The sequence below is a fragment of the Podarcis filfolensis genome, assembly GCF_964270895.1.
Source record: "Podarcis filfolensis genome assembly, chromosome: 17".
NCBI classification, from domain to species: domain Eukaryota; kingdom Metazoa; phylum Chordata; class Lepidosauria; order Squamata; family Lacertidae; genus Podarcis; species Podarcis filfolensis.
Genome location: NC_139621.1, coordinates 34,451,847 through 34,465,145, shown reverse-complemented (window position 1 = coordinate 34,465,145; position 13,299 = coordinate 34,451,847). Strand labels below are relative to the sequence as shown.

General features: G+C 45.9%; 1 protein-coding gene across 1 annotated transcript in view; it reads left to right on the top strand.

Annotated features, from left to right (window-relative positions):
- SHB (SH2 domain containing adaptor protein B) overlaps positions 1–13,299 on the top strand; it is a 153,230-nt gene that overhangs the window by 85,049 nt on the left and 54,882 nt on the right. The window contains 1 exon segment of the mRNA XM_083593587.1: positions 11,409–11,624. Within this exon segment, the coding sequence (XP_083449713.1) occupies positions 11,409–11,624 (216 nt within the window).

Here is a 13,299-nt window from a genome sequence, read left to right as displayed (position 1 = left end):
TGTAAATTAGAAAATTTAATTTTAAAAAAATTAAAAAGAAAAGCGGCAATCACAGATAAGTGCTTCATGCAGAGAAGCAACGGACAGCCTCTTCAGAGGGCAGATCATTCTGCTGAGTCTCTACATCAGGAGTGATGGGATGATCCAGTCATCCGCATGGCAGAGCGAAAAGTGAGTGGGAGAAGGCAAGGTTGAAGCATTAAAACACATTGACACCAAGCGGGTGTCGCCTTTGTTGGTGGGTGTTTGGGGCTCTTAGGAGTTTGAAATTAATGAATGCCTCACACCAAACTAGTGCACACCAGCACACAGTCTGAAAAGCGTTGCTGCTGCCTTTCCTCCTTAGCTGCTTATTGGTTTAATTAATACTCCGGGTACAAAATGCAACTCTTCCACAAACATCTGCAAGCGTCAGAGCATCGATTGGTTAGTTGGGTCTCTGTCTCTTGTTGCTGGGGTGGGGGGGAAGTTTGTTAGGAAGACTTTTTGAAAAGGTAAATTGAACGGGTAACATGAAAGACACAGGGATTATTTGTGATCCAAATAATTTTGTGGTGGGGGAGAAGGATATACATCTGGACCTGCTGCCCCCATGGGTCCTGCCACCTGAGGCGGTCGCCTCACCTTGCCTCATGGATGGGCAAGGTGTCACAAGTGGTCGACCTGCAGCGACAAAGCACCGTATTTTTCGCTCTATAAGACGCAACAGACCACAAGACGCACCAAGTTTTTGGAGGAGAAAAACAAGAAAAAAAAATATTCTGAATCTCAGAAGCCAGAACAGTAAGAGGGATCGCTGTGCAGTGAAAGCAGCAATCCCTCTCGCTGATCTGGCTTCTGGGATAGCTGCGCAGCCTGCATTCGCTCCATAAGATGCACACACATTTCCTCTTACTTTTAGGAGGGAAAAAGTGAGTCTTATAGAGCAAAAAATATGGTAAATAAGCTGCAGTCTAGCACATGTTGAGAATGGACAGAATTTGCTCTTCTTCCAGACACTAAGGTATCCCAAACGGGGGGGGGGGGGTCACCTGGTTTAGCCATCGCACTACCGCCCTCCCCCTCCACGTTCTCCCATATCTGTGACGGACTTCCATTCATCCACATGTGGGGGGGACGACACCCCAGCACTTGGATCCAACATTGCAACAGGCAAGCTTTGCACACCGTCTGTGAAACCGGCCAGTCCAGTTTCTACCATCAGGAATTAGCTATAGGTGTATTTGGGAGTTCTGTAGGTGTGAGAATAGCCTATGAATAGCCAGATCTCTGGGGTTGGCAGCTAATGCGTTTATGAGGAATGACGCACGAGAGACACCTTATCCCTCAAAGGGTCTCAGCAATATACAGTCACACGAACCCCTCTGCGCAGCCACAGAACATCATAAAGTAGCCAGTGTTCACAAATGCATGTTAAAGTACAATGCCCATAGCTGCTATTGCACCCCCCCCATTGCTATATCGTAGCCCTTTAAAAACAGGCAAGCATAAATAGCAGTCGGTTGTGCTCCAGCTAGAAATTGATTTCATTGGCGAGCTGTTCAGAAACTTCTGCTGCACAGAAGCTTTAATTTCCAGCATGTTATCAGCACTGTCAGATCAGGTTAAACAAAAGCTCGGTTAACATGGATTTTCTAAAACCAAACAAAAAAATACAGAAGGTTGACCGAATCATCACAGTAAGAGAGCAGGTAGCAAGCAGTAAGGCTCCAGGTTTGAATCTGAGGACAAAATGTGCGAATCCATTTGTCTTCTTTATTGCCGATCTATTTGGGTCAGCACTCCTTGGAGTTTGACACAGGGTTGAATCAGGCCAGATTTGTCATGGCACAGTTGATTAGCCTGCTGGTTAATGTATGTCTGTATTTAATTACCCTATATCAGTGAGGCATGCAAACCTTCCCACGCACTCGGTTCTGCGCTGGGTGCTTGCTTGCGTGCCTGCATTGCTGTCAAAGAGGCTGCAGGGTTTTTTTTTCTTTTACACACACAGCTGTGAAGAGCCAGACTTTGGGAGAGGCGGAGAGTGGGGCTCTTACTGTTTACTAGCAAAATGACTACTGTTATCACGGGGCAGAATGTACACAGAGGAAGAGAGCTTCGTAAAACAGATTGGAGTGAATCTTCAGACACTTCCAGGCAGGGCTGGGAGATGCCTGCAACCCTGCAAAGCCAGTGTAGGCAGTGCTCATCTAGACCAGGGGTCAGCAAACTTTTTCAGCAGGGTCCACCGTCCCTCAGACCATGTGGTGGGCCGGACTATATTTTGAAAAAAAAAAATATGAATGAATTCCTATGCCCCACAAATAACCCAGAGATGCATTTTGAATAAAAGGACGCGGTCTACTCATGTAAAAACACCAGGCAGGCCCACAAATAACTCAGAGGTGCATTTTAAATAATAGGACACTTTCTACTCATGTAAAAACATGCTGATTCCTGGACCATCCGTGGGCCAGATTGAGAAGGTGATTGGGCTGCATCTGGCCCCCGGGCCTTAGTTTACCTACCCCTGATCTAGATGGACCAACAGCTGGGGGGTAGCAGATTTTGGCGTTGCACAGGGCACTGCTGAAATTTGAGGTGCCAAGGTCCGCCACTGGCCCATGGCATTTGGGCACCTGAGATGAACCACAAAATAGAAGCTGGGAATGGGGCTTAAATCCATTCCTGGACCATGGCAAATCCTGGCCATTGCAAAATCAAGATGCCTCCTATTTGGAGTCAACCGATCAATCATTTTATTTGTATGCCGCCTTTCCAAAGTTAAAACTCTGCTCGAGGTGGCTTACAACGTATAAAAACCCCCACATAACTACAAACATACAAGCAGTTATAAATAATAAACAAAACTTCAAAAAGTATACAACCAAACTGAACAATTTCCACGTAAATCCAAAATAAAGATACCAAAAAATTAGTATCAACAGCAACAGTACCCCCTCCAACAAAACCCCCTCAACAGTGCCCCAACCCAAGACGAATAAATAAGCTGTTAGCATGCATCTGTTTGCATGCATATTTGAAAGCACCTGAAAATGTGCATTCCATGCAAAACAACCTGGGTTCTGTTTCTTGGTCATGCCATGGTAGGGAGGAGTATTTGGAACCAGGATATATTCATTATAGGGCACTTTGCAAAGAAACACAAGTCAGTAAGACAGGTTCCTGTCCTAGAGATCTTTCAGCCTATGTATTGTCAGTGGGAAGGCCGCAGCTACAAATCAAGGAATGGCAACTGATTCATAGCTGTCAACCGTCCCTTATTTGGCGGGAAAGTCCATATCCCAGCGCCGTGTCCCGCTGCTGTCCCTTATTGATGATGTCCCTTAAATTTCCCAGGTTTCAAAGGAAGCAGCTCCTCTCCCTCCCTCCCTCCCTGCCAGCCAGGGAGGAGGGAGGCTCCAACTGTGTTGCTTGGCTGCATTGCTCACCCAATAAGGAGTCTGAGAACAACTGGGGGGTGGAGCTTGCATGCCTTGTGCTGATCAAATCAGCCGCGTTGCCGAGGGACTCGCCTTTGCTCAGCGCCTCCCAGCGGAGAGGTGACAGTGGTTTTCCTTGCTGCATCCCCTTTGCCGGGTTGCTGCGCTGTGGGAACCACTGCTTGAGGCTTCGTTTGGCTGCTGGTTGACTAAAATCCCTTATTTTGGCTGCTGATCCCTTATTATTGAGGCCGCTGGTCCCTTATTTTCAAATCTGTAAGTTGACAGCTATGAACTGATTGCTGGAAGAAATGGAAGGCACAAAAGTAGCAGGCACAGGATCAACACAAGCAAATATGAGGCATTGTGATCATAGCTGTCACATAAAAGTTGCTTTCTGGTCCCTTTCATTAGGACCATAACTATAGTATACTCCCATTGCTGGGCAACCCTGCCCTGACTTCATACAAATCCAGGATTGTGAAGAGCACAACAGTTCCTTCAATGGGGGCTGCATGATGACAGTCTTACATTTTTAAGTTTATAGGAAGAAATCTGAGCGTGCTGAGACAGACTCTTCATGGTTGTCTCTGTAGAATTTCTGCAGTTCAAAGCTCTCCCAGACCTTGTGAAGTAGATCACTTTTATGGTGCTGGAAACCTTTGCAGATGCAAAAAATATATATGCATGGGTGTCTCTGTGTTTTGTGGAACAGCCCTCCCAATGCCGGTTGGCAGAGATGGGGCCATGAGAGAGGCTGAGTATACTGCATGTCAGTTCCCAGCTGTCGTCTGGGCCCTCAGCCAGTTACCAAGCTTGGTTACGACAAATTTAAGCAAGCAAAGGGTGATCAAAGTTGATCTATTTCTCAAGAGAGCCCAGTCCCCGGTGACTCAGAAGTCTGGGCAAACAGCCAGAGTTACTGCTCCCAGAGGGCCCCCTTCCCATTTCCTCCAAAGCACAGGTATTCTACCCATAGGACTTTTGGGGGAGTTGGCACAGCGAGGAGGCACCAACCCTCTAAGCCACATTCTAACAGCTGTTTAGTCGCTTCTGGGTCCTGGAGCAACTGCATAACCTTTCATCTCTGTCCCTTAATCCCCAGGGGGACTTAAAGGCCTGTGGAGCAGAGCTGAATTGAATCCAGCATTCTGAAATGCCAACACATTATCTCAGTAGTTTGTACTGTGGCATCTAACTCTACAGCCTAGCTTGGTCAAGTGGGGTGGAAGAGCCCAGTTACCTCCCGTCTTCTGAATTAACCTTTCCTTGCTGCATCTTTTTGGTTGCCTTGAGAGAGAATGCATTTCATTTTCAGCATCAGATGCCACTGGATGTATTTCCAGCTAATAATAATAATAATAATAATAATAATAATAATAATAATAATTTATTATTTATACCCCGCCCATCTGGCTGGGTTTCCCCAGCCACTCTGGCGGCTTCCAACAGAATATTAAAATACAATAGTCTATTAAACATTAAAAGCATCCCTAAGCAGGGCTGCCTTCAGATGTCTTCTAAAAGTCTGGTAGTTGTTTTTCTCTTTGACATCTGGTGGGAGGGCATTCCACAGGGTGGGTGCCACTACCGAGAAGGCCCTCTGCCTGGTTCCCTGTAACTTGGCTTATCGCAGTGAGGGAACCGCCAGAAGGCCCTTGGCGCTGGACCTCAGTGTCCGGGCAGAACAATGGGGCTGGAGACGCTCCTTCAGGTATACTGCAAATCTTTGTTCCAACCCCACTACCCTCTGTGTGGCAGATGGTTTGCCATGAATGCAGTGGACTCTCCTCCTTCACTCCTTCTTTTTAGTAAGCTGAGGCAGCTAACCTGGCTTAGCATTACATCCATACTGGAGATCATGGTTTGTTTCACCCCAGGCAAACCAGTCTGTTGAGCCATGGTTTGTTCTTGACTTACCTGCCGTGGTTTTGAATGGAAACGGACCATATTTTCTAGGTTGCATTCAATGTTAAGTGTGAGGACCGCGGTTTGTTGCTCCCATAGGCTAAAGGGAAAGAGTGAAATGAATTGAATCCCAGCACTATGGTTTTCTATGAGGACTGAGCGATCCAAGCTGCATGTTACTCTAACACGTATATAGGTAATGGGAGTCTACTGACCATGAGGAGGAAGCTGATCCCATGGAAGGGATTGGAAAGAGAGAGGCTAGCAGGTAAAGTGGGTGCCTTTCCCACTTCCCATTTTTACTTGCTCCCCAGAAAGTGGAATTTCCACCTTTAAAAGGCTCACCATGCTCTATCTTCAGACCTCTCTGTCTGTCATATGTAAAAGCTATGGTTTTCCCAGTAGGGATGTATGGAAGTGAGAGCTGAACCATAAAGAAGGCTGATCGCTGAAGAATTGATGCTTCTGAATTATGGTGCTGGAGGAGACTCTTGAGAGTCCCATGGACTGCAAGAAGATCAAACATGTCCATTCTGAAGGAAATCAGCCCTGAGTGCTCACTGGAAGGACAGATCCTGAAGCTGAGACTCCAATACTTTGGCCACCTCATGAGAAGAGAAGACTCCCTGGAACAGACCCTGATGCTGGGAAAGATGGAGGGCACAAGGAGAAGGGGACGACAGAGGACGAGATGGTTGGACAGTGTTCTCGAAGCTACAAACATGAGTTTGACCAAACTGCGGGAAGCAGTGGAAGACAGGAGTGCCTGGCGTGCTCTGGTCCATGGGGTCACGAAGAGTCGGACACGACTAAATGACTAAACAACAACAACAACATCTGTCACATATAACTTGATTCTCAGAGTTTTAACAAGCAGATAGGGTTGTCCTGGCTATTCTTGAGGGTGAACCAACTTGGGTGTCCTGTTTTTCTTTTTTCCCCTGGGGTTTTTCTATTTTTTGGTGTGGCCAGACAGTGTGCCAGAAGTTTCCCGTGCCAGATCTCCTAAACTCCTTCCAAATTCTGGTACATATTGTTTCACATTCTTCATACTTAGGGCTTGGAAAGACAGGGATTAATCATGATAAGCTAAAACTGGCTCCCTCTTTCCCCCAGTGCCTAACAAAAGATAGCTTCTTCAGTTTCTGTATTAAATGAGTATGTTGAGTGTATTTTTAACAGCGAAAATTAAACCCAGCTTTTGAGAATCCTCACTGATTTCTAGGATGGGTCGGCCCGGTTTAGTTTAAAGGCAGTAGGGACTGTGTTCCTTCCAGATTTCATATGAAATATTTTTTTTTAATTTTAAAAAAAACAGACCCAAGAGTATTTACTCTGACGTTGTTGCAACTAGTTTCTGAGAATTACAATTGCTATCTGTGCATACTAAATGGGGGATAAATCCCTTAAATTAACTGGGACTTTCTTCCTAGTAAGCTTGCAAAGAATTTCATTTTAGGAAAACGTCCAGACCCTAGTACACATATCTCATAAGCTGCTGCCATATCACAAATGAAACATGGCAGAATCTGACTTGGCATGTCATAAATTTGGGTTCTACCAACAAAGACTAGCTATCTTATTTAACATTTAAACAATGTGAATTTCAGACCATGGGAATCTGTGAGAATACATAAACATATACAGTGGTACCTCGGGTTAAGAACTTAATTCGTTCTGGAGGTCTGTTCTTAACCTGAAACTGTTCTTAACCTGAAGCACCACTTTAGCTAATGAGGCCTCCTGCTGCCGCCGCGCCACCGGAGCACGATTTATGTTCTCATCCTGAAGCAAAGTTCTTAACCTGAAGCACTATTTCTGGGTTAGCAGAGTCTGTAACCTGAAGCAAATGTAACCTGAAGCGTATGTAACCCAAGGTACCACTGTACTGGGCACAGACAGTCCATCATTATAAAAAATCTAGCAGTGACAATTTGTGCCTTTTGAAGTTTAGTTTAACAGTAAGGTAAAGGTAAAGGGACCCCTGACCATTAGGTCCAGTTGTGACCGACTCTGGGGTTGCGGCGCTCATCTCGCTTTATTGGCCGAGGAAGCCGGCGTACAGCTTCCGGGCCATGTGGCCAGCATGACTAAGCCGCTTCTGGCAAACCAGAGCAGTGCGCGGAAACACCGTTTACCTTCCCGCCGGAGCGGTACCTATTTATCTACTTGCACTTTGACATGCTTTCGAACTGCTAGGTTGGCAGGAGCAGGGACCGAGCAACGGGAGCTCACCCCATCTCGGGGATTCGAACTGCCGACCTTCTGATCGGCAAGTCCTAGGCTCTGTGGTTTAACCCACAGCGCCACCCACGTCCTTGCTTAAAGTAGGCCTGTGTAAAGTGCATTGCAAAAGTACAATCTGGAAATCACAAGATCGTGAATGACCATGGCCAGGCTCAATTTATCCAGGAAGGGGTGCGGATGGCATGCCACTCAAACCCAATAAAAAGGCATGCCAGTGACTGTCACCACCTGAGCCAGATCAGCTTCAAGTCTGTGTCTTCAAGGAGCATGCAGTCCCTATTTGTAGATCCGGGGCCTATTTGTAGATTATCCTCCAGCCAACAGAATTCTGGCTGAAATCCACAGTCATGCAATTTGCAGGATGCCCTTAGGAAAGATGTGTCTTGCTGCACAATTTCCTCCCAATGTTGTTGTAAGGGTAAAGTAAGATGGGTGGTCTGCTTGAGATTGCTGTCCTTTGAGAAAAGGATGGGAATTGGGGGGAGAGGTGAAAGGCAGGGCAGCAAGGGACAAGCACTAAAATTAACAGTTCAATTATTTACATGTCTACGCAGAATAAAACCCCACTGAGTTCAGTAGTGTTTATTCCCAAATTAGTGGATATCAGATTGCAGCCTATACAGTGGTGCCTCGCAAGACGAAATTAATTCGTTCCGCGAGTCTTTTCGTCTTGCGAAGCATGGTCAGCCGCAACTGCACCTCTTCAAGCGGTTTTAAGAAAAAGGAAACAAATTCGCAAGACGTTTTCGTCTTGCGACGCAAGCCCATAGGGAAAATCGTCTTGCGAAGCAACTCAAAAAACGAAAAACTCTTTCGTCTTGCGAGTTTTTCGTCTTCCGAGGCATTCGTCTTGCGAGGTACCACTGTACAGTGGTACCTCGGGTTAAGTACTTAATTCGTTCTGGAGGTCCGTTCTTAACCTGAAACTGTTCTTAACCTGAGGTACCACTTTAGCTAATGGGGCCTCCTGCTGCCGCCGCTCTGCGGGAGCACGATTTCTGTTCTGATCCTGAAGCAAAGTTCTTAACCTGAAGCACTATTTCTGGGTTAGCAGAGTCTGTAACCTGAGGCGTATGTAACCTGAAGCGTATGTAACCCAAGGTACCACTGTATATAATAAGAGGTGCTGGCTGGGGTTTATACTTTTCCATTTTAGCCCCTCTTATCTGTTAATAACATTTTATATGACACTGAAAATTAGATGGGGGCTGTACTGTCGCTGAACTTATATCAACAAGCATGATTTTACAACAAAAAGGCATTTTTTTCATTGGCATTAAGAGATCAAAGGATAATATTAATAGTCACAAAACCAGGGCATTATAATGTAATCTTCAAAGAGAGCTTGAATGGTCTTTCTGAAGCCTTTTGTTCAGGATAGTCTCTCGATTGCTCTTCTCCCCACCCCCAGTCATTCTCTCTCTTTCTCTCTCTCTCTCTCTCTCTCTCTCTCTCTCTCTCTCTCTCTCTCTCTCTCATATATATATACTCCTCATGGCCTTGTAATCCCCAAAGCTAGGCTCCCAAGTTAGTAGAGTTAGCACACACAGTTTGATTCCTTGGTCGTTCCAAGCTGCATTTTAAAGCTTAAAGCAGTAGTAGCAATTACAGCTTTCATGATGGAAAATGCCCCAGTTCTGCCTCTTAAGTACAGCTGATACTTAGGTATTCTGGTCCAGGCAGAGCTGTCAGAGTCCATCATGTTAGCGCTATTCTTACAGCACAGTTTGTGAAGGGGGAAGTGTATTTTGATTTCACTTTCAGGGAAATCCTTTCCATGGACCACGGCTGAGTAAAATTGAAACTCAAAACAAATTAAAGGTGTTTTAATATTGGTACGCCTAGACAATGGCCTTATGGGAAACATAATGCCTAACCATAGTGCTTCTTTTCTCCCCTTTAATCATGGTTCAGCACTGCATGTAAATACCTAAACCGTGGTTAAGGGTTGGCTGCAAAACTGAAAGTGAGATCATTGCTTGAAGTAAGTTTGCTTTAGCTAATACCTCATGTTACGTTTGCTTCATGTTACGTTCTTTCAGGTTACGTCCCGCAGCGACCCAGAAGTACCAGAAAGGGTTACTTCCGGGTTTCGCCGCTCGTGCATGCGCACAAGCACCAAATTGCACCGCGCACTTGCGCAAATGCGGCGCTTCAGGTTGCGCTCTTTTCATGTTGCGAATGGGCCTCCGGAACGGATCCCTTTCACAACCAGAGGTGGTGTTGTTGTTGTTGTTCAGTCGTTTAGTCGTGTCCGACTCTTCGTGACCCCATGGACCAGAGCACGCCAGGCACTCCTGTCTTCCACTGCCTCCCGCAGTTTGGTCAAACTCATGCTGGTAGCTTCGAGAACACAATCCAACCATCTCATCCTCTGTCGTCCCCTTTTCCTTGTGCCCTCCATCTTTCCCAACATCAGGGTCTTTTCCAGGGAGTCTTCTCTTCTCATGAGGTGGCCAAAGTATTGGAGCCTCAGCTTCACGATCTGTCCTTCCAGTGAGCACTCAGGGCTGATTTCCTTCAGAATGGAGAGGTTTGATCTTCTTGCAGTCCATGGGACTCTCAAGAGTCTCCTCCAGCACCATAATTCAAAAGAATCAATTCTTCGGCGATCAGCCTTCTTTATGGTCCAGCTCTCACTTCCATACATGCTCTGGCGTGCTCTGGTCCATGGGGTCACGAAGAGTCGGACACGACTAAATGACTAAACAACAACAACAACAAGTCTCTTCTCTTTTTGTTGTTAGGTGTAATGTTCACAATTTCTCTCTAAAAGACAGAGAAACTCTACCTGCCCTGCCACTTTCCGATTTCATTGACAAACAATAAAAATAGCTTGTGATTTAAGGTAAATGTTTGACAAGTCTTCCGTATTATGGATTTCTAAGGCAAGAGGCTGCAATTCATGCCTGAAGTTGCCCAAGCCGCTTACAGTTTGATTCAGGCCCTTAGGAATTTCAAGTATTTATTCAACCTCCAGTTCGTGAGCTTCCAGCATTCAACAAATCCTGTCTTAGCCAGCCCAATATTGACCATCTAAAGCTGATTTCATATGTGAATTTTAGAAACATGAAGCCGCATAATGATTAAGCGTGAATTGGTGGGAGGGTTCTATGAAAGCTTAAGATGAGCAGACTTCAGAAATGGGGTATTAAAGTTCTGCCCCAGATTTCATATAAGATGGTGTTGTTCACAGAGATTGTTGAGCCCCTGAGATGCCATAATGCAGTGGTACCTCAGAAGTCGAATGGAATCCGTTCGACTTCCAAAATGTTCAGAAACCAAGGCGCGGCTTCTGATTGGCTGCAGGAAATTCCTGCAGCCAATCAGAAGCCACGGAAGTCACATCGGGCATTCAGGTTCCAAAGAACGTTCTCAAACCAGAACACTCACTTCTGGGTTTGCAGCATCCAGGAACCAAAATGTTCAACTCACAAGGTGTTCATGAAACAAGGTACATGAAATTGTGGGGTGGTGCTTTCTCTAAATTCTTGCTTTAATTGGGATAACATTTCTTATCTTCACTGCTATTTTGGTTGATTTATTTTGCCATCTGGCGAAATAGAGAGGGAGGGAGAAACAACTAAATGTTGCACGTGTTCTAGTAAACTGTTATTGAAATCATTGATCTGTTTCTTGTCTTTTTCTGCTTGAGAGGAAAAGTTAAATATGAAAACCTTTTAGCAGCTTCCTATTTCTGCACTGTGCCGTTTTGCCGTTTGCATTCATCCGCCATCTAGTAGGGCTCCCCCACGCCCTGACCTCATGTTGCTTGCCTGCTGCCGTAAGCAAGCAAATTAACCCAATTATTTCTTTACCTCCCTATAGAATTCCAGAGGCAAGACAGTGTGAAACCCCAGCAGAAAGACATCCAGCTGTACGACACACCTTACGAACCTGAAGGCAACGGCGTGGAGTCGGATTCTGAAAGCGTCGTGAGTCAGCGCTTGAGAGAGAGCAAGTTGCCACAGGACGACGACAGGCCTGCAGACGAATACGACCAGCCGTGGGAGTGGAACAAAGTCTCTATTCCAGCTTTAGCAGGTGAGGCCCTTTGGAGAGAATCTTTTCAGCTCTGCTTTTATGTCTTGCAAGAGACACACCAAAGAGCATTTTAGAACAGGGCAAAGGAGCTTCAGTGGTTTTGAGCGCTGGACGTTTCTGACTGGACAGGCTGTTATTTATTATCATTGTTGTTGTTTAGTCGTTTAGTCGTGTCCAACTCTTCGTGACCCCATGGACCAGAGCATGCCAGGCCCTCCTGTCTCCCACTGCCTCCTGCAGTTTGGTCAAACTCATGCTGGTAGCTTCGAGAACACTGTCCCACCATCTCGTCCTCTGTCGTCCCCTTCTCCTTGCGCCCTCCATCTTTCCCAACATCAGGGTCTTTTCCAGGGAGTCTTCTCTTCTCATGAGGTGGCCAAAGTATTGGAGCCTCAGCTTCACGATCTGTCCTTCCAGTGAGCACTCAGGGCTGATTTCCTTCAGAATGGAGAGGTTTGATCTTCTTGCAGTCCATGGGACTCTCAAGAGTCTCCTCCAGCACCATTATTATCATTTATTATTATCATTTAATATCATTATTATTATTATCATCATCATCATCATAATATTACCATTATTATCATTTATTATCATTATCATGTGATTAAATTTGTATACAGTCGTACCTTGGTTGTCAAACGCCCTGGAACTTGGATGTTTTGGCTCCCGAATGGCGCAAACCCGAGAGTGATTGTTCCGGTTTGCAAACGTTCTTTTGGAACCTGAACATCCGACGGAGCTTCCACGGCTCCCGATTGGCTACCTTGGGGAGAGCATTCCACAAGTGGGGAGCCACCACAGAAAAGGCCCGTTCTTGTGTTGCTACCCTCCAGACCTCATGTGGTGGAGACACACGAAGACAGGCCTCAGGTGATGATCACAGGGTCCAGGTTGATTCATATTAAAGTTTGTTTGTTTATCGGCCCCCGCAGCACTGTGTTCAGAAATCCAAATGTGCTCACAGGCCTAGAAAGGCTGGCAACCCCTGGTCCAGGGCACCCCAACTTTAACTGCCATAGTTGAGAAATGTCAAAAGGAGGAGGTTGTAGCCCATAAAGGCTTGCGCCTTCTGGTCCATGTCCCTCTGTGGCCAAACAGGGCTTGAGCTGCTATGAAATTTCGAACCTTTTCTTTGGAAACAAAACCCGACAGCCAAAGCTCCAGTAACCATTGGGGAGAGGTGAGGAACAAACCATCTTCTCAAACCAGCCGTTCTTCCCTGGTTTGAGGCAGACCGAAATACAGGCAAGGTCTGTGGGTTCTGCTGTTCCTCGAGGGCACTTGCCATTCTGTGAACGTGAATACAGGCTTGGAGCCTTCAGGAGATGTTACCCCATTTCCTTTCACTGAAAATGAATGCTGTGCTTACTCATAACTGTGTAACCGGATGCTGGAATGATTCCTTATCGCTAATTGAATTCCTGGCACAAGTGGCTGCTATTGCAAAAGAAGAAAAGAACGGGGGGGGGGGGTTTCCTTAGCCTATCTGCCTGTTCCTGTGTTGAGTTTAAATGTTTTACTTAAAGTGGGCTTCAGTCAGTGAGGAGAAACCTGTGTGTTAGAAAATGCTCTTCTACGTCCCCCAATGTACCTTTTTTGCCTGTGTGAGGCTGTGGCTGGGAAGCAAATTTATGCCTCCCTCACTTTTCCACTGTATGTTTATGCTTCATTAGTT